This window comes from Leptonychotes weddellii, chromosome 2 (assembly GCF_054177405.1).
Source record: "Leptonychotes weddellii isolate Sample4059 chromosome 2, ASM5417740v2, whole genome shotgun sequence".
Lineage (NCBI taxonomy): Eukaryota > Metazoa > Chordata > Mammalia > Carnivora > Phocidae > Leptonychotes > Leptonychotes weddellii.
This window is the reverse complement of record NC_138370.1, coordinates 107,698,634-107,718,619: the sequence shown is the minus strand read 5'-3', so window position 1 is coordinate 107,718,619 and position 19,986 is coordinate 107,698,634. Positions and strand designations below refer to the sequence as shown.

General features: G+C 39.9%; 1 protein-coding gene across 4 annotated transcripts in view; it reads right to left on the bottom strand.

Moving 5' to 3' along the window:
• UNC5C (unc-5 netrin receptor C) overlaps positions 1-19,986 on the bottom strand; it is a 344,990-nt gene that overhangs the window by 25,422 nt on the left and 299,582 nt on the right. For 3 of the 4 annotated variants that reach the window (XM_081812120.1, XM_081812122.1, XM_081812123.1), the window contains 6 exons: positions 19,340-19,396; positions 17,110-17,301; positions 16,065-16,409; positions 13,132-13,219; positions 3,737-3,905; positions 370-603 (listed from right to left, as the gene is read on the bottom strand). In XM_081812120.1, coding sequence (XP_081668246.1) covers positions 370-603; positions 3,737-3,905; positions 13,132-13,219; positions 16,065-16,409; positions 17,110-17,301; positions 19,340-19,396 — 1,085 coding nt within the window. The remainder of the gene's footprint in view (positions 1-369; positions 604-3,736; positions 3,906-13,131; positions 13,220-16,064; positions 16,410-17,109; positions 17,302-19,339; positions 19,397-19,986) is intronic. The other variant, XM_081812121.1, reaches the window with a different exon arrangement.

Genomic DNA, 19,986 nt, shown 5'->3' with positions numbered 1-19,986 from the left:
ATTTTCTTTTTTTTTTTTTTTTAAGATTTTATTTATTTATTTGAGACAGAATGAGAGAGAGAGAGCATGAGAGGGGATAGGGTCAGAGGGAGAAGCAGGCTCCCCGCCGAACTGGGAGCCCGATGCGGGACTCGATCCCGGGACTCCAGGATCACGACCTGAGCCGAAGGCAGTCGCCTAACCGACTGAGCCACCCAGGCGCCCCAATGTCTCATTTTCTTAAAAACATCTTCTGGGGCCAGACACGTAGGTTCGCGCACTTGGGCGCACAAACACACACCCACCTTCTCTGGCTGTGTGCCACCACGCCACACCCTGGCTTCGGTGTGACAGTAAAGAAGGAGGTTCGTTTGGAGAGGAGCGACTTACCTTCAGGGCGTCCTGGGTGTCGTCCAGACAGTAGACTCGAACACTGTACTCCAGAGAGGAGCAGCAAAGGGGCCCGAAGATGGCCAGCTTCAGGCGCTTCGCGGCAGCTTTGGTGGTGGACTGCCCGACCAGGGCGTAGGTGCTGAGGCTCTCTGTGAGGAGGTGGCAGGCCTCTGCATCCAGCTGAATGTAGCAAGGGGTGGTGAAGTTTTCCTCCCCAACCACCACCACATCCTGAAGGACAGGAAGGAAGGGGCCATGGCTGAGCCACCGCGGGTCCCACTGGCTGCCATGATGGGTGGCCAGGCAGACAGAGCAGCACCTCTTCTGCTAAGTGCGATCATCCTTTTCTCTGTATTTTTTTGTTCCTTTCTCAGGCTTTGTTATACCCTATTTCCATTCTTAATCATTCTCTCCCTTCCCCTTGCCTTCATACTGCTAATATTTTTTATTTAGATGTCCCCTATTTAGCATTTTTTCCATCTGCGAGTCTACATTACTAGAATTGACATAAAATTCCAGAAGAAATTCATGAATTATCCTCTTAATTTCAGTGTACCTGAGTTTATTACCCATTTCTGAGAATTTAATGTTTTAATCTCTGAGTGTCTGATTAAATCTAAAAAGTACTGTTTTCTTTCTCTCTTTTTTTTTTTAAGATTTTATTTATTTATTTGACAGAGAGAGAGTGAGCACAAGTAGGGGGAGCTGCAGAGGGAGAGGGAGAAGCAGGCTCCCCAGGGGGAGCCTGACTCGGGGCTCGACCCCAGGACCCCGGGATCACGACCTGAGCCAAAGGCTGACACTTAATGACTGAGCCACCCAGGCACCCCCCAAAAAGTACTGTTTTATTTCAATGTCATTATAGAGTAGTAAGTTTTTTCCTAAAAATCTAGGGGTTTGAAAAGGTTTAGAGAAATTAAGGAACTATGCAATACCATTCACTGTGTTTTTCCAAACTCACCTGTCAATTACTTTTCAAAGCAATACACTGCTTTTTCTCAATAATCTGGGCTGCTAGACCCTAGGGTAAGTACAATATAGCAAACTCGATGCTTTTCTCTGGTTAAACAGCCTATCCTTTTAGCTTTTGAAAATATTTAGCAAGAAATAAAAATAAATGGAAGTGCTGAATATTGTTAAAATAGTTACGAACTCAACTAAGTTTTGATTTATTCAAATGACTCAGGCCACAGAAGAAAATCATCTGAAAGACCAAGTGTAGGACCCATAAACCAAGGGTCAAAATTCCACGTGCGTCCCAGGGCAGCCAGGTAATAGGTATCAGGTAGGGCAGAAGACAATAGGAAGTGGGGGAGACTGGGGTAAAGCAGAGCACAAGCCTGTCTAAAGAGCTCTGTCTCCACTGGGCTCAGCCCATCACAGCTATGCAGACATGCAGGCCCAGTAAGAAAACCACCTTGACTTTTTCAAGAGAAGCTGGAAGTTCACATTTTTATGTGAAAATTTCCAGCTTGTAATTAATTCAAATTTAAAAGAAAACTCCACATGGGAGAAGTAAAGTACATGTGTGGGCCTGATTCCACCTCCGCACTAGGCTACTTTCTCTCCACAGAGGTAGGAACTACATCTGCTTTGATTCCTACCGTAGCTCAGTGGGCCTGGCTCATGGGGAGCAAACGGCTATTTGTCAAAAAAAAAAAAAAAAAAAATGAATGAATGTGTCATCATAAATTGAGTCTCTGGGGCTGAACAAAGTGGTTGTTTATTAACTAGGCCTTGCAACATCATCTGACGGGTAGTAGGAGGGGGGTTAAATGCCATCCACGAAATCATTTCTTCAACTGTGCCTGTCCTCAAAGATGAAGCTCAAACTGCACTGGCAAAGAGAGAAAGAAACTCAGTACCTTCAGGTTTATTTTAGCCCCAAAGGACACCTGGAAAGAAGTGCCTTTTTTTTTTTCCTCCAGCAGAGTGAGGGCAAGGCTCAAATATCCCATGAGGCATGTCACAGAAAGCTTCCAGTAAGACATGGTTGAGAATAAAGATGCACCATGTCCCTGCCATGGGTGGAAGAGCATACTCTTAAGCATTGCCCTCTTCTACTCTTCCCGTCTCTTTATTTCATTTTATTATTTTTGTTACTGTTATTATTACTGAAGTCTAGAAATAGACAGGTATTAGGGTATTAAGCAGAGTCTTACGCAAACAATTTAGAATCACTTGAGATTAAGACTTTGGGATGTTTTCGAGATAAATCATTTCAAACTTAAATGGACTGGAAGTTAGATCTGGTTAAGTCTGTTCATAACCCAACATAAAGCATACCCTTAGACTTGAGTCCTGGACTTTCAGTCCTCTGGCAAGGAGTGATCCCCTCATGTGGCCAAGAGAACATGTCCTTAGGGAGGAAATTACAGTAATCCCAGGGATGCCTTTCTAATTGTAATACTGCTTTTTTCCCTATAATATTAAAGGCTTGAAACTTCATGTACATTTTTTTCTAAAAATGTTTTTCCTAAAAGAAAAATACCACAAGCAATCACAAAGTATATAATATATAGGTTGGATGCTTTGTAACGATCCAAAAAAATACAGGGGTAGCTTTCAAAACTATTAGACATTTTTTGATAAACATATTCCTGAAATATGTCTTCTTGAGAATATTCTAAAATGTAATGTTTAATTTGGCTATTTCCCACTTAAACAACAGATACTGTCTTTTCAAGAGGTGACGATGCAAACACACAAGATGGTTTTCTAGTTACTAGGTATAAAATCTTCATGGTAAATCTAACAAATTCTTTTGCTCGTAACTTCAGGTGCTAATTGAAGAGTTCTGATGTAAAGAACAGGATCTGTTTAAGGCACTGTCCTTAAGAAGTTATGATGGCAACAGCCACAGAGAGCCAAGACACCACAGGTGTTCTTCATCCTAGTGGAGCTTAGGAGATGCACCCTTTCTGTTTTCCCAAGTTCAGCTCAGAAGAACTGTATTCCCTGTATGTGTCTACAATGTCTACCATTTTCTGACCCAGGAGCAATGTTTCTCTAACTACAAATTTAAAAAATATATAGATGTTTCCCAACCCAAGACATAGTATGTATGTTCTGACAGGGACTTGTGTAAGACTCTCAAGTGTACTTTCCCTAGGAGTTAGCTAATGCTTGACCATCATTTTCATTGTGCCTACCCATCAGTAGATAAAGCATTCAGGAACTAGGCTCTCTCCCTCCCTCCGTTCTTCTCATACACTCTCTCCCTCTTTCTCTCTCTCCTTTTGAGTGTAAGCTAAAATTCCATTCATGTTCTGCTTTCAAAATAAAAGCCTTCTTTCCCATAATTACTCCAGTTTGTCTGCATGAATTGCTCTTGTGTTCCATCTTTAACCCAATGGAAGCTCACCTCCCACTGTCCCTGTGCTGTCTGGTTCTTGAGTTGTATCTTCCAGTCCTCGGTGTTGGGGTCTGCGCAGTGATGCATAGTGAGGATGACGGGGCGGGTCAGCAGGGCTCCTGGAGGCCCACAGCTCACCACAGGGGTCAAGAGTGTCTGGCTGTCTTCCATGGCTGGCCTAGGAGAAGAGCAGAGACTGGCATCAGTGACATTTCCATAGCATCCACTTACTATGTACTCATTGAGATTTTTAGATCTGAAGTTGTACAAATTGTTTCTTCTTGGGAGTTTTTGTTTTTTAGTTTTTTCGGTTGGGGGAGGAGAGGCAGAATTAAATGGGAAGACATGTCCTTTATACCAAGACTTTATTTAATCTTCAAGACTGGAGATACTTATGATAAGAGTGAATCAGCCAGTATCTCTTTGATCCCCTTCCCCCAGACACAGGTCTGCCTTTGGTAATGTCCTCTGAATTCATGTACTGATACTTTTAGGATGGAACAAGAAGGAACAGAGTCCTTAGGAGGTACATATCCATCTTTTCTGATAATACTTGCCATTGCTCTTACAGGGTTTTATATACTTTTATTTTTTTAAGACCTAACTTGAGAAATACTTCAAAAAAAAAAATCACTTCAGAGTAAGGACACCCTAGAGCTACACTTCCAAATGACTTTCAGGAACAATTCAGGCTAGTAGAGCAGATTCCTTCTTTCAAATATGACCAGACAGAATATAGAACTGTATTCTATAGTTCTAGAATTTAAAATGAAATCTACTTGTATATTTCCTACTCAGAGAATCTGGGTGGAAGAACTTCAAAGATCTAAATCAAAGATCTAAATTCTTTATCTCCACATGTTTTCTTAATTGTCTTAAGACCTTTCCCTAACATGACTGTAATCAACAAACAAATGGAAAAATTAACCCAAGGTATCAGTTGATATGTGAGCAACAGTCCCAAATTATTGAACGGATTGCCCAAAGTCTTAAAACTGACAAGTGCTAGCACTGGGACTAAAGCCAATGCCTTCTCAACAACAATACTCAACACTACTCTGTCGGAACAGTGTGGCTAAGAAATCATGAACTCAGAGTTCCAGAGGAAGCAGGGCCTCCGGGGTCAACAGCACCACCTTCTATCCGAAGTAGGAACCCTTCTACAATATGCTGACATCTGGACAGTGCTTTGGACACATCCAAAATTGTACTCCACTACTATTGAGGGTCACCTCATCTATTATCAATTCAAATTTACAAAACGTTCTTAGGATAAACACAATCTGCCTTCCCGACACTTCTCTTCACATATCTTTGGCCTGCTTTCTCTCTACTTTGGCATCAGAGCCTTTCAAATATCCAGAGATTGTTATGATGCCTCTAAAACGTCTTATTTCAGACAAAATATCCTCAATTTTTCAACCTCAACTAGAAAAGCATGGTTTACAGATATCTCCCTATATTTCTATCTTCACTTTTATATAGATGTCTGTTAGTATTCCAATGTCTTCTCTAAAGTGAGGCATCTGGAAATGAATATTAGACTTAAGTAGGCAGCAGAGGGGGACTACTATTTTCCTTGGTTTGGAATATGTAGTTATATCAATGCCTCACCAAATTGTTGCCTTATATTATTCTCAGTCAAGTAATTATTTATAAGTATTATTGCAGGCTTGAGTTACAAAGGAAGATGGAGATAATATGGTTAAGCATCTCCTTTATAAAATGAGGCAATGAAGCTCCAAGAAGGTCAAGTAATTTGTTAAAGCTAACCACTCTGTGTATTCCTAACATGAAAGGCTCTTAGGCTAGCTCTCTATAGTTTTGTGGTTGCAGTGATGGCTTTTGAACCTATGTACAGAAATTTATATTTAGCCATTTAATTTCACCTTAATAGTTTCAGAGCAAATTTCAAGTCACCTATTTCTTAATGCTGTCTTTCCTCCAAATATCGGCCAACTCTTCCAGTCTTTTAGCTTCCATAAATCTTATATGCCTGCCATTTATGTTCTCATTCCAATCATTGATAACACTGTAGTACAAGAATAGGGCAAAGACCTTTACAAAGATACTACTTGAAACCTCTCTCCGGTCTGACACCTATAATCTGAATTTGTTGGTTTAGCCAAATATAAACTAATCAAAATATACATTGTCCAATTCACATCTTTCCATTTCATTCACTTGGATATTATAATGGACATATCAAATTCCTTTATAATTGTGATGGCCACTTGGAAAGGATTTTCCTCTAAGATTTTTTTCTTTATCTATAGTTAATATATTAAATACTAAATAATCTTCAAGTTAGCTTATATCTATAGCTTACTCTAATTTAACACTCAGGGAATGATGGCCCCTGTTTTATTTATATTTATATATACATTGTTGGAAGATAATTCTCCATGGGTCTTTCATGTTTCTGCATGTCTTTTCAAGACAACTGTATAGCAATCACCTTGGAAGATAAAGATACTGCTTATCTTTGGAGCAAATGGCAAGCATGTCTACTTCCCATTATAAAAAACTCAGGTTCTCCAAGCTCAGAGGTCCTTCCTGGAATGCAACCACTGAGTGTGTAGATATCATCTGATCCTCTCTGCATCTCCCTTTTGGAAATGGGGTTTTGGGAATTGGCACAAAAATGATAAAACTCTTGATAGTGCTATTGCTGTGAGTAACAAACTGTCCTTTGTCTCTGACCCGGGAGTCTTGTGTCATCTATCAGCATCCACAAAACTGTGGCGGCTATGGTAAGGTCAAATCTTAGAGAGTCATTAGCTCTTGACAATCATTATCCTTTTGACATATTTGACATATTTTCTCCTTAATAAAACTTGGGTAATCACTGCTTCTTCTCATTCTAAAATTTCACAAGGATCTCACCAACCTAGGGCTTTTCTTTCTTCTTATTTAGAAAATAAAAATAATTTTTATCTCCTTTTAGTCTTTACCCTCTTTCCATCTTCAATGAATAAGGACACAGTTTTATTAAATCTAAAGTTATCAAAGTACTTGGAAATATACTTTTTGGAATAATAAGATTATTGGCAGCTTGAGGAGTCTTTACCACCCCCTTTATCGCTTAGTTTTGATTTCCTCTTAACCCAGTCTTTCTTCCTTCCTTCCATTCTGAAATTCATTCTCTTAGTACATGGGTGAAGTTCTGGTTTCATTGTGGTGTAGTTGATATTATACTATCTGTCCTAAGCAGTAGCCTTATTCTTGCTAATTCTACTTTTCCTACCATGGCGGAAAAAAAAAAAAAAATAGCAGTGACTACATTTTTGTGAGCACTACTGTTACCTTTTAGCTACAAGTGTACCTTGAGAAGTGAGCATTAAACTTTTAAGGAAGGAGATTTAAGTGGGATCCATTTCAAGTGGTCCTTGCAATATAGTTGGAGATTGGAAACATCTGTCTCTCAGTCTGCTGTTAGCAGCCGGTGCTTGAGGCAGAAAGAGGAGGGGTTCTTCTCATCACTGAGTTGGAACAGAAGGGAGAAGCCTCCCTGCTGGGTTGGGGAGCTGTCAGACCTGTACTCTCCAAGCACACCCCTGGCATGCAATATTGATGGGCACCATTCTTGGAGGAGGGATAGCAAGGGAAGGAAGGGGCAGTAGGTGTCAAAAGAATTTATTAACCCAGTGAGGTGCAAGAATGTAATGAATAGGGAAGTGGTGAAGTGGAATTCATAATGGGGAATGAAAAACAAAGAAGAAATAATGATAAGAATCTTTTTGTTTTCAAGATGAAAGAAGTAGTGTTGAAATTGGAAACATTTCCAAGCATATATGGAAGGAGTGACTTAAGGAAGATTAAGATTTAACCATGTGAAACCAAAGGTCAGAGCATTTAAATCCACATTTCCTTTCTTTACATGAAGAGAAGATATTAAAATACACAGAACAAAACTAGTGGAAAATAAATATAAATAAGCCTGACTCCTGTTTTTGCAGAGAGCTCCACTCCTGTATGTCTTATGTGTTACCTGAAATATTTCAGCTAACATTCTCTAAATATTAACTGCAGATGACATGGAAATGAACACAAAGCAAAAATCAGCTGCAGAAGCAGCTCTTAAGTCAAAAGTCAGTAATGAATTAAAGTTTTCAAGGCTTTTCAAAGTCCAGAGAGGAGAATGTGGTAAATGCTGGATGGATTCTGAAGCCTCTGGGACAAAGCCCCTCAGAGAGGAGTTTGAGTTTCCTGTCAGAGTGATTTTCTCATCCTTTGCTTGCTGTTATCAGTGAGGAGAACTTCTCCTACACAGAAGGGCATACATTACAAAACTTTCATAAAAGCAACTGCATTTGCTGCTTACGGCACACCTGTAAGGGAATTAGGGTAAGTATTTGTATCACTTCTTTTTCCAGAAGAGGAAACTGAAATCTAGAGATATTAACACACTCGCCTAGGGCCTCAAAACTAGTAACAGGCAAAGCTAGATTTCAAGCACAAGTGATCTGGTTTCTTTCATACAGTGGTGTCTGTGGGGTTGCTTATCTGATTTAGGGCCTTGAGACTTTTTTTTTTTTTTTTTTGGTTTATTTGCTAGAGCAAGCTCAAAATTACTTCTTGAAGAGAATCTATCTCCATCCACCTCTTTGTGGAGACAAGATGCCTTCTATTAACATACATGTCTTTTGTCAGGTCCCTTAGGATGACAATCCCACCCGAGGCTCAGCTGCCTTTTGAAGCACACGGTTTCACATATAACTGGCAACTTGAAATATTTGCACTCTGGGTATCTGACAGGGAATATCTAACTCAATTGTTATCAAAAGCTCAATTGAGCAAAAAAAAAAAAAAATATTTATGGAAGCCACTCTGAAGGGCATGCCACCATTTCCCTAGACAAGCCAGAATCTATCCCTGGGTGAAGCCAGAACAGCTAAGTATTATGCTCTGACTGAACTGACGAATTGTTGTGGAACTATTTTACTGAATTTCTGCCTGGGCCTTATACCATCTACTTACATGGCGGGACACTAACAGAAGGGAAGGAGCCCTGTGAAAACTCATTGCTATTTTTATTTTAAGGATGTTGTTCATTGTATTAACAAAAAAATGTTTTCTTTATGTGGAACAAAAGGAGAAATAATTGAACTTCTTTTGGGCATATTTTTCCTCATGGACACATGGATTTTGTAACTTACCACGTTCCCCTCTTGAAAACTTTGGAACAGTAAATTCATGATCTATTACCAGGACATACACTGGGAATCACATGAGATGTTTTATACTTTAACTGCTCACCTGACTTTGTTATCTTTTCAAATCTTATTTTTTTCTCATTTTCTTTTTTTTCATCGACTTATTTATAATTTTTTTCCTCCCATTGTAAAGACTGTGTTTTCATAAATCACCTTGAACCATTTCTTTATAAGTAGGATTGCGGTATATGAACACTGTGGAGAACAGTGAGAGAATAAGATTTAAATATACTTGGACTCCACTCTCTTCCCCCATACCTGTAGCTTTTATATAGCTGTACGTTGGAATAAGGACTTGAGCCTTAAAAAGGGGAATATCATTGAGTTTCACTGAGAAATAATAATGTCAACTACTATTTTACCAAGTTCCAAAAACATGTTAAATAAATGAAAACTTTCTGCTATACGATTACTTACATAGCAGAATTTTGGCCTGCTATCCTAACATACTATTTTATTATTTATCCTCAGTACCTATAGTACTGAGGATAGTTTACATTGTCTCATCACTAACTCACACCTTCTTAACTGGGATTTCATTCTTTGAAAAAATCCTAAAGGCCACCAATGTCCAGCACACACTGCCCACATCTAAATTAGAATTTGTCCTGCTTCCTGGAACCAGTTGCGCTCACAATTTTCCCAGTGCCCAAAGCTCGGTTCCTACATATTCATATTGTGTTTTGACACTCTTCTGCAACACTTCTAACTGGTGGTGAAATTTTTTTTTTTTCTGAAATATATTTCACTTTCCATCCTCCAGACTCAGGCCTGGCTTCTTCCCCTCCCCCCTCACACCTAGTTTATCGCCACAGCTCACCCAGGCAGCCAGCCTCCAAGGAGTCTTCCTGTTCCCTCCACCAACTCGTCCAGCCTACCTTCTTCACCAGTTCAATCTTTAAAATGCACTGCTATTCTCGTATCACTTGGCTGCTCACAGACCTTTCATGGCGCCCCACAGTTTACCAAAAAAGTTCTATTTACCTTTATATTTGGAATGTCTAAGTTGATTTCCTGGCCTTTTGAGAAAACTGCTAAGCGAGGACAGAATACAGAGGAAGGGAAAATTAACATTGGTATTTTGAATTCAGATTATTTTTCAAAAAGAAATTACAAAGAGCAAAATTTCAGTCTGAGTCAGACTCATTCCTTTTTTTTTAAAAAACTGCTACTGAAAACAAGGCAAAAAGGTCCACGTTAGTGCCATGAATCATGGAAATTGTATCCACGGGGGAAACAGAGGCTTGGCGGCCCCTCCCGAGATCTGTAAAGCGGGAGAGGTAGAAATCATGAGCATGGCCCTGCAGCTTTGCCCCCTTGTCAGAGAAAGCTTGTCCCATCTCTGCAGCTCATTTAGGCTGCTCATTTGCCATTCGGGACTCTCTCTTAGAGCACATTCAGTAATGATAAGGCCCCCTTGTCACATCCACTGTGCCACATGTAATTAAGTTCACGCCTCCCTTTAGACAGTTCACATCAGCAGATGACCAGCTGGATACCAGCCAGCTGGAAAAACACCCAGTTTTGGACGCAATAAAGGGAATCGGAGAGAAAGAAAATGGAGGAAAATGATCAAAATTGTCCTACAAGTGACTTGAAGTAACATTCAATATAGTCTGATGTCCTCCCAATGTCTTCTCTTAGAAGTTCTGTCTCAGATCATGTGAGGAGAGAAAGGGTGCTCAGTGAGCAGTAGAAAGAAACTGTGTTCAAGAATACACTAGAGTAAGAAGCAGAGGCTCGGTGTGCCGTGGTGCTGTCTACAAAGGAGGGACGGATGGTCTGTGAGACAGCAGAAGAGGTTCGCGGTGAGATCACCTGGCTGTGAATTCTGACTTCCCTCAGCTGTTAGCTGTGAAAACTCGGCTATGTGACTTGTTTTCCCCGGAGCACTAGTTTTTTGATCTTTAAATTGTAACTCATCATAACTCACAGAGTTGCAGTGAGGAATAAATGAAATTAAAAGTAGGGTGAATAAATGGAACTATGCCTTCTGTTATGAAGATATCCTAAAACACATTTTTGTCATTGTGTTTTTACAAGAAAAATGCATCTAGTTCACAACAGAAAATAAGTGAAGGGAGGAATTTCTCATTATTTGCCACAGGTATCTTCTTGTGTGTGTGCCTTGATTTATGGTCTCTTGTGCGTATTTTCTTTTGAGATCTTGGGGTTTTTCTAGCTTCATTTTTATAAACAGAACTTCTCTGATGTGCACCGAGTTCAATAGAGTAACTCCCTCTGCACCTAACTTCAGGTGGCGGGGATGGTGAGAAGTGATTTATAGTTTCCTTTTCTTTAGAGTCAAAGGCAGAGGAACCTCAAAGCAGAAGTGTCTAGCTTTATCAGTGTTTTGTTTTCTCTTTCTTTCATCTCAAATGCACAAGTATTCTGGCCAGGGTGCTGGCTAGGCCATGGAAAGGAAAACCATACAAGGCGCACGAATGCACACATTCTTCAGCCTCAGCATGCCCCTGCGGCAGCCCTTTAAGGCTTGATGGTGGTGGTCAGACGGACAAGAAGAGACACAAATACCTCATTGCTTCTCAGCATAAAGCACAAGCCAATCCTCATTTCTGTTTCAACAAAATGTCTGTGTTGGCAAAGGCCTTGAGTGGTGGATGTACTTGGTGCCAACCTTGACTTCTGACAGGAGGAAGAAGACAGAAAGTATATACAGGGATCTGAGAGTTTGCTGCTCTTCATTTCTCCTGCCGCAAAAGAAGGGCACGCTGAGGGCCTGTGAATGTTACTTTGCATTGAGAATGAAAAAAATGAATATTTGATGTGAGTAAATACGAGCCTTTTAGTAATTTTCTGTTGCTCAAATTTAAGGCATGAATAATACTCAAGGAACTTTGTCATTTTCTTAGAACGGCTAGTGTTTGTCTAGGTGAAAGTACACCACCTGAGGAAAAAAATGTTCTGGGTCCTACAGATTACAAATACCAATATCTCGGGGCGCCTGGGTGGCTCAGTTGGTTAAGCAACTGCCTTCGGCTCCGGTCATGATCCTGGAGTCCCGGGATCGAGTCCCGCATCGGGCTCCCTGCTCGGCAGGGAGTCTGCTTCTCCCTCTGACCCTCCTCCCTCTCATGCTCTCTGTCTCTCATTCTCTCTGTCTCAAATAAATAAATAAAATCTTTAAAAAAAACAAAAAAACAAATACCAATATCTCCTCCTGAGAGCATGATAAAAGAGCTTCTTAGCTTTTGAAGAACAAGACTAAAAATGGATGTTTTTCTGAGGATGAGAGAAGGAAGACAGAAGGTATAATGCATTATAATGATAACCTAGTTCGACATTTGTCACTCAGGCTTTGTATGTGGAGCTCAGGGCTGAAGAGCCAGTGCCTCTCCCCTTGGGAAAAACAATGATAATTACATGTAAGGATCTTCATTTCAACGACGTCTTTCATTTTAAGATCTCAGTGTACTTCAGAAGCATTAATCAGTCAGGCATTTAAAGCACTATTTAATACACGTGTTTTATGTGGGAACTAACCAAGAGAGACCATTTGTGAGATTTGTTAGAGGCCAGACTGAAAATTGAATTTAGGACTTCTAAACTCCTCTTGTTATTTTTACTTAAAATTACCTCATCTTTATGATTACGACACATTCACAACAAAGCCTCATGATCCAATCTGGCTTTAATCAACCCTAGATCAACATTTAGAAAGGCTCGATATGGAATTTGTAAGTGCCGAACTTAAGAAGGAGGTTGATAACACTTAAGCTAGGGGGACTCACAAAAAGAAGAAGCGCAGGTGAGAATAAAGTGCCAGGCTGACATGGAGGTGGCAGGTCAGAGGTTAAGGGGTTGTCTAATCTCTGTGACCTTTGACCCTATAATGGGAAAGGGCTGGATTCCTGAGCCAGGCCACATGAAGCTGATGTCTCTGTGTCTACCCACGTATCTCTCTAGACAATCTATGGATCACATTTCTGGCCATTTTTTTTCCAGCTATAATGGCCACATGTCCACTTGAGAACTCAAGATTTGCAAAAGTGTCTGAAGCTTCAAAGATAAAGAGAAGCTGACCTTTCAGAGGTCTAGGAAAAAAAAGGGTATGCTGGAAGCAGGGCACTCAAGACAAAAATATGTTGGGTGTATTCTTTCTATTGCACAATTCTCCTCCAGGTCAGACATTGATAAAGTCAAGCGCACCAGAAAAAGCATATTTACCTCATATTTTCTTTCCTGTGTACAGTCACATACATTTCGTAGACTCTCCCTTGGGGAATGGCCCCAGCGGGAATCAGCAAGCTTACTCCTGAATAGCAAAAGAGAAAAGCAGTCACATAAGACCTATGAATCAAAAGGAAACTTCACAGAATGCCTTTGAAGGAAGTGAAAGGGAATGAGGAGATTTTGTGGCCATGTAGCCACAAGCCTGCTTTTTCTCTAAAGACATGTAAATAGTCATAGCTGCCCTGCCTTCCTTCCTTATTGGCCTTATTTGTTAACACAGCTCCCTCTGAACTGTTATGGAATTACTCAAAGGAATGATGTCATTTTTTTAAACTCTTGTTTTATTTAAGGAATAGACAGATGGTTCCCCTGTTGTTTTCCTTGTAAAATGAGGGGAAAACCAACAACCGCTCTTAAAATTTCAAACAGCTGTAAATGATGCATCGTTTCTAATTTAAGAAAAAAACATCCCCACAAAATTCAAAGTGAGGGAAATGCTAACCTCCAAGATATCAAAAAACATTTATTTCTGAAATATCTGGTTAGCATCAGTGTTTTTCCATAACAGAAAAATAATTGGTGAACAACTTCTTTCATCATGCATAACTCTAGAAAATGAACAAGACAACTGCTAGTTTCTAGTCATGGCAGGCCAAGCAGGTTTTTACATAGTTGCCAACTGATACCATTTTGTAGGCCTAGGGGATCAAGCTTTGTTCTAAATTAACTGGGCCTACAGCGGTGCTTCTCGATTTGAGCTTGTATCAGAATCACCTGGAGGGCTTGCTAAAACACACATCACTGGGTCCCATGCTCAGGGTTTCTGACTCCGGGGGCCCAGAGAATGCGTACTTCCCGTCGGCTGCCAGGTGACACCAATGATGTGGTCCGTGGACACACTGTAAGAAGCTGCTTGCACCACGGCGGCATCATCACGAAGAATAACTCAGGGTGGGCAGCAACCTGAAGATACTTGTCTCCATGATTTTATTCCAATGAATGGGGCTTCTTTCCAGCTCAATAAAAATTTATGGAGCACCATGGTGAGTATCATGTCTGGCAGAACCGTGAATGCCAAGAAGTGAAAGACAGTGTTCCTGTCTTCGAGTAACTTATAATTTAATTAGCGAGGACATGGAATATGCCAAATGAGCAGAGGGCAATAAGGAAACTTGCCCGACCGTGTTGGGAAGTCCCAAGAATAAAGACTGGAGAGTGAAGGAGGAACAGTTATTCAAAGGCCTTTGTGTGACTGGTTGAAAATGGGTCTTGGCCTTCTGGAGAAGAAAAGTTAACATCAGAGCTGTGGTGCTGTGGGAAGCAGAATGTTATCCTCGGGCATAGAATAGTTTGCTGAGGCACAGAGTGGACGCAGGAAGACCACTCATGAGCCTACCAACCCTTGGCATTTTTATTTTTTTCTAATGGAAACAATTACATGTACCTTTATGTTTTAGGAACGAAATAAAACTATGAATGTAAAGTAATAAGAGTAAGGCCTGACACAGATTAGGTAACTTATTGTAAAATAACGTTTGTAAATCACCACTGCCTAGTACATGGAAAGTATTTACTACATGCCACCTCCCTCCTTTCCACTTAAGAAGCTTTTATAATAATTCATATATGAAAAAATGACAGGTGTAGAAATGGGAAGGAAAGGTAGAATCCAGTGAATATCATGAAAAAAAAAAACTGCCTTGAGAGTAATATCATGTTTAAGCAATAAAAGAACAATAGAGTATATTTTGATCTATTTATTTGATAGACTTTAAAAAAATATATTTTTAGGTTCATGATTTTAAAGAGCATACAATAGCATGAGAATTAAAGAGAAAAAGGTGAAAAAAGTATATATAATGTATGATCTCAGCTATGTAAAATGTATAGATAAAAGGAAAAATGATATTCCATTAAGGATTTGAATTTATTAAAATGCACTTTTAAAGGGATGGTGTGACAAATTGGCAAGGCACTGAAATGGGGGACTGAATAAGAGAAAGAATCAAAGACAAGTTCATATTCAGATCTGCAGATCCACTTGTTCTGTATAGTACTTGGCTGTATGGCTATTTACACATTATATTATTTTCTTATGCTACATGAGGACTTTAGGTCAATCAAATTGTTTCTTATTGCTGTATTTGCAAAATACTCAGTCTTGTCCAAAAGAGCGAAGATAGATTCACAGAGGAATCCATTAACCCTCTTAGGACCAATAGACGTAAACCCCTTCCTGATTAATGAATATCAAACTTTAATCAAACATTATCAGTCACTCACTTAAATTCACCTTGTAAGACCTTTATGAGACTTATCTTCTAGAAGCAGGTAACTAAATGATAAGCTGAAAATTCAATTATATTACAAATACACACTACACATAATCAGGCTGTGATTCCAGACAGATCTATCAGAAGTGGGAGTGAGTACCTTACAAATACCTTGAGGTTGAAGACTGTGTAATAAAGAGTTAATAAATGAAGATCTGATGTCTACCATGATGTCCTCTGATCTGAAAATTAGTATTCTGAAGTATTGCTTCCTACAGTAAATTGGAAGCTACCCAACTAATATGTTTTCTAATTAATTTGTCCTTTTAAAGTGTGATGACAACAGTGAGCACTTCTGGCTTGCCGTTGCCTTCTGAAGCTCTATTACAAAGGTCAATGATAGTTCTAAATTATACCTTGGCAGAAGGTTGTGAGTATAATATTTTTAGAGGAAGCATTTTCAGAGTTGGTTGGAGAAAGATGAATGGTTTTGCTGATTTTGTCTGAAGCAATGTTGATTTACATCGAAAGTGGATTTGGGTTAGATTAGTCTACAACTAACTTTTTAGGCCTCATGAAAACAAACAAGTGAAAAAGATTTGGGTACAAAAATATGTTTTCAAGATCTATGTAATTTAAACGTCTAGGAATTACCTGAATTGGGAACAATAAGGTGACCCCCCAGAGAGTTGAAGGTGCCAAACGCCGTACAGGATGGGTCAGTCTGCCTTGCTAGACTCTGATTCTTCACATTGAGGGCCTCGTTCTCCAACAAGGATTGGGTCATCTGAGGAGACAGCTTTGATGCAAACTCAGAGAGGTCATCTTGGGGGGTGACTGCACCTGAGGTGTTGTAGACTTTGATTTTCAGGTTGGGCAGTGGATCCAGAATTGGAGAGTTAGTCATTGGGATTTTGTCTGAGACATCATGCAAAGCATAGACAGGTCCTCTGTACATGGCTGCAGCCGATGTGAGGTCTGGGGGTACCACCAGGAGATCTGAGTCAGAAAGAGAAAGGAAGTCCATTTGCATTCTCCATTCAGGCTACTTCTATTTAGTCAGGCTCCCCCCTGACACTTTCTGAGCCAAAAACAAATGAACTCAGTCAATATTAGAGATGTATAGACTCTAAGGTTCTGTTGAAAACAGGGCAATGAGATTACTGTGATCCATTTTATTACTGGCTACAAACAAAGGTTTCTAAATTTTGCTTTCAAGTCTACTCATTGCCCCTAAGGTATTTATCTATTTCAACAGACTGGATTTCAAGACAGTGATCCCCACTCAGTGACTTAGGTAATAGTTTCCCTTGTCTATACTGGATTTGAGGTCATCCATCTGTACACCACTCTATTCGTATCAACGCAAGCGGTCTTGTCAAGAGGCCAAAAAAAAAAAAAAAAAAAGGAGATGTAAGAAATCAGTCAACCAATCTGTGTGGTCTTTTAAAGTGGAAGTTTTTAAAAGTATGACAGAGAAACCTGTTAAGAAAAAAAAATGATTTGTGCACCTTGCCTCCTCTGGTTGGTTATATGAATGAAGTCAACAGGATAATGAATAAAACAGACCCAAATCCATGTCTTCATGGAGCTTATGTTCGAGCCGAACAACATGACCTGAACGTCACTGATTCTGACACCACACGGGGAGGCTGCTGACGTGCCTAAACTGCAGGTGTGAAGTGCAATGTTAACTGACCTTGTCTCGCTGCCTTGATGTTCACAGGCTGAAAGCCTCCATTGAGTGCCGAGGAGTCAATGATATCAGACTCAAAGTCGCGATGGTTCTTGCGATACACAAATAGGGCCACCACTACAGAAATGGCCAGGCAAACTATCACGGCTATCACAATGCCGACATACAGAGCAACATCATCTGAGTCAGGAGCAGCTGGGGAGGACAAGGAAACATCAGACCAACTGCTTAGAGAAATTTCCCACAGTACACATCCATATTGCTGTAATTTTTTTCAGACATTTATTGCCTTTTTTATAGGTTAATTTCAAATCTATTTCAAAAGCTGTATAAAACGACTGTGGCCTTTCAGTGGAAAATTATCTCTGATTTCTTTTCCTTTCTCACTCTGCATCTATCCACTCACTAATCTATCTTAAATTGGGCAGCATAACAGACCATTTATTAGAAGGCATAAAAATAAACTGGAACTGAAACCATCCCAACCCACAGGGAAAAAAACAAAGTTCATTACCAGTTTCAGGTGAAAAAGTTTGGAAGGCTGCTTTGAATTCACTGATATTTCCCCAAAAACATAAACATAAATACTGTTAGAAATATCTGGCATGTCCTGAATCTGTGTATTTATTGAACTAGAATATTTTTCTAAGTATCATTCCAAGTCATAAAATCACTTTCCGTAACAGTCTTCTCACTTTCCCCTAAATCAAGGAAGGGGTGGCTGGGAATGGTGTACGTAACTAAGCAAAACAAATATTAGAAGCAAACATGTTGGGCTTAAAAGGTGTGCTTTCAGAAGACCCAGATCTGGGAAGCAGAGGTCAATGCCGATAACTCCAGGCTTTTGATATGGATTCGGTATTACATCTGAGAACCGTGAGCTTCTCATGGTCACTGGTCAGAGATTTACATTTGAGCTACTCGTTACTGAATCAAATATGTCTAGATGGTGCACTGAGTACCATAAAGGCCTGGTTCAGTGATCAAAAAGGTCAGACTATCCCAGAAGGCAATTAAGCATTTGACCAACACAGTGTGCAGTCAGTTGGGGGTCTGTTTCTGGGTAAAGCCAGAGGAAAATGCCTGTAAATGTTGCATATTGCCTTGGTGGTATAGAACATGCTTCGATCCAACCCCAAAAGGTGATAGAAGCTGATAAATGAAAAAAAACGAACAAGATGGAACCTTTCCAAGAACTCCACAGGCACCTTTAAGTCTGTTTTTAGTTTTGTGTGACCCACAAACATTTTCAGCAAAGTTAACCAAAGCTTTTCCAATCACTGTAAAAGAGGAGATTAGACTGGTATTTCAGGGGGTCAAGAACAGCCTTTTTCTGCTCTATTTTATATACACATGCATTTTGGGGGCAGGGAATTTTCAGATATCTAAGTTCCAGGGCCTCCTAAGAGTTGAGGAGCCGTGATTCTGTCCTAAGACACACAGCCACATAGTGGGCAAATGACTCATCATGCAGATTGCCAATGGCTCACCCAAACTCTGGGGTCTTTGACATGTTTCTTTGACACATGGACAGTATAAAGGAATTCCCTGTTGGCTACTGCTCCATCTCTTTTGGCATTTTGTGTTTAAATGCACTGTATGTGAGAGGTTTTGGGTTTTTTTTGGGGGGGGGTTGTTTGTTTTTTTACTATTATCTTTCCCAAAGTTTCCAGAATATCCGCTTTCCCATCCATCATGTCGATATCAACAGATCTTTTCAGAATCCCAATGACAGCTCAAACCTTCCCGATTGCGTGAGCACTGCTTTCTGAGCCCGGACCGCACTGCGCAGCTGGGCAGTATTCGAGCCCCTGCTGCAGCCTTCTCAACTCCAGCCAGAATATTCTATCTAAATCCTTACGGTTTTACTTTACCAGGCTGTAATTACTTCCCCAACCTGAATGTTTCCTAACTCAACAGATCTGCCTTTTCTCACCCCTTTACTATTTAGCATCGGAACCGGGCCTGTTATTAGATCAGCATATTTCATGATATGGTTTGTCAGCTATTGGGATTGAATGGCAGACTGATAGATTGGAAAGCTGGCGGTGGCTTAAAATGACCCTCCTTTCTTCTCTTCGGCAGTGAAAATCTAATTTGTTTTTCATGTTAGAATATATTAGGCGCCTATTTCCTGTGTGCACATCTGTGATCCAAAGAAAGGTAAACTTGAACTGGGGGCAATCACGTTAAATGATTATTCAGCAACATAAAAACCAAACATCAAACTTACAAGAAAATCCATATTCATTCTGGGTTCTCTGTTCAGTTGAAATAGGATAAAGGAAACCTTGAAAGGAACAAAAAATGAAACAAAAATGGGAACAAAATCAAATTAATGAGGGAAACAAAATAAGAAGCATGAAAAATGGTTTAATTGAAAGAAAGGGAAAAGAAACCTGTGGTCCTTTAAGATTCTGGTTCAGTACAGAATTATGATTTCGCATCTCCTGTCTGCTCTGGAGCCTCACCAAGAATTAATAAGTAGGCAGATTGAATTTCAGAGCAAAACTGGTCTCGAGTCACTAACTTTGGAGTGCTTAAAGTCTTTCTTTTATTGAGCATAAACTCTAATGGATCTAATTTATTTCAGACATCAAGGGTCATTAGCATAAGGAAAATCTTTTTTCCTTATCCCTGCCATATGCTTTAATTCCCAGGACATATTCAGCAAGGCTCTAAGCAGTTTTTTTCTTTTTTATTTAATCATAACAGCTTGCTCTTGGTCTAAAAGAACTAAAGGAGACCTGTCATCATTGGTCAAAGGTTAAATACCCATTTACTGAGCTGAGCAGAGACCACCCTTCTTCCCTCCATCTCAAAATCACTTTTTGGAATTTTGGTTGTTTCTTGTCCCTCCATTTAAAAGGAATCCAATAG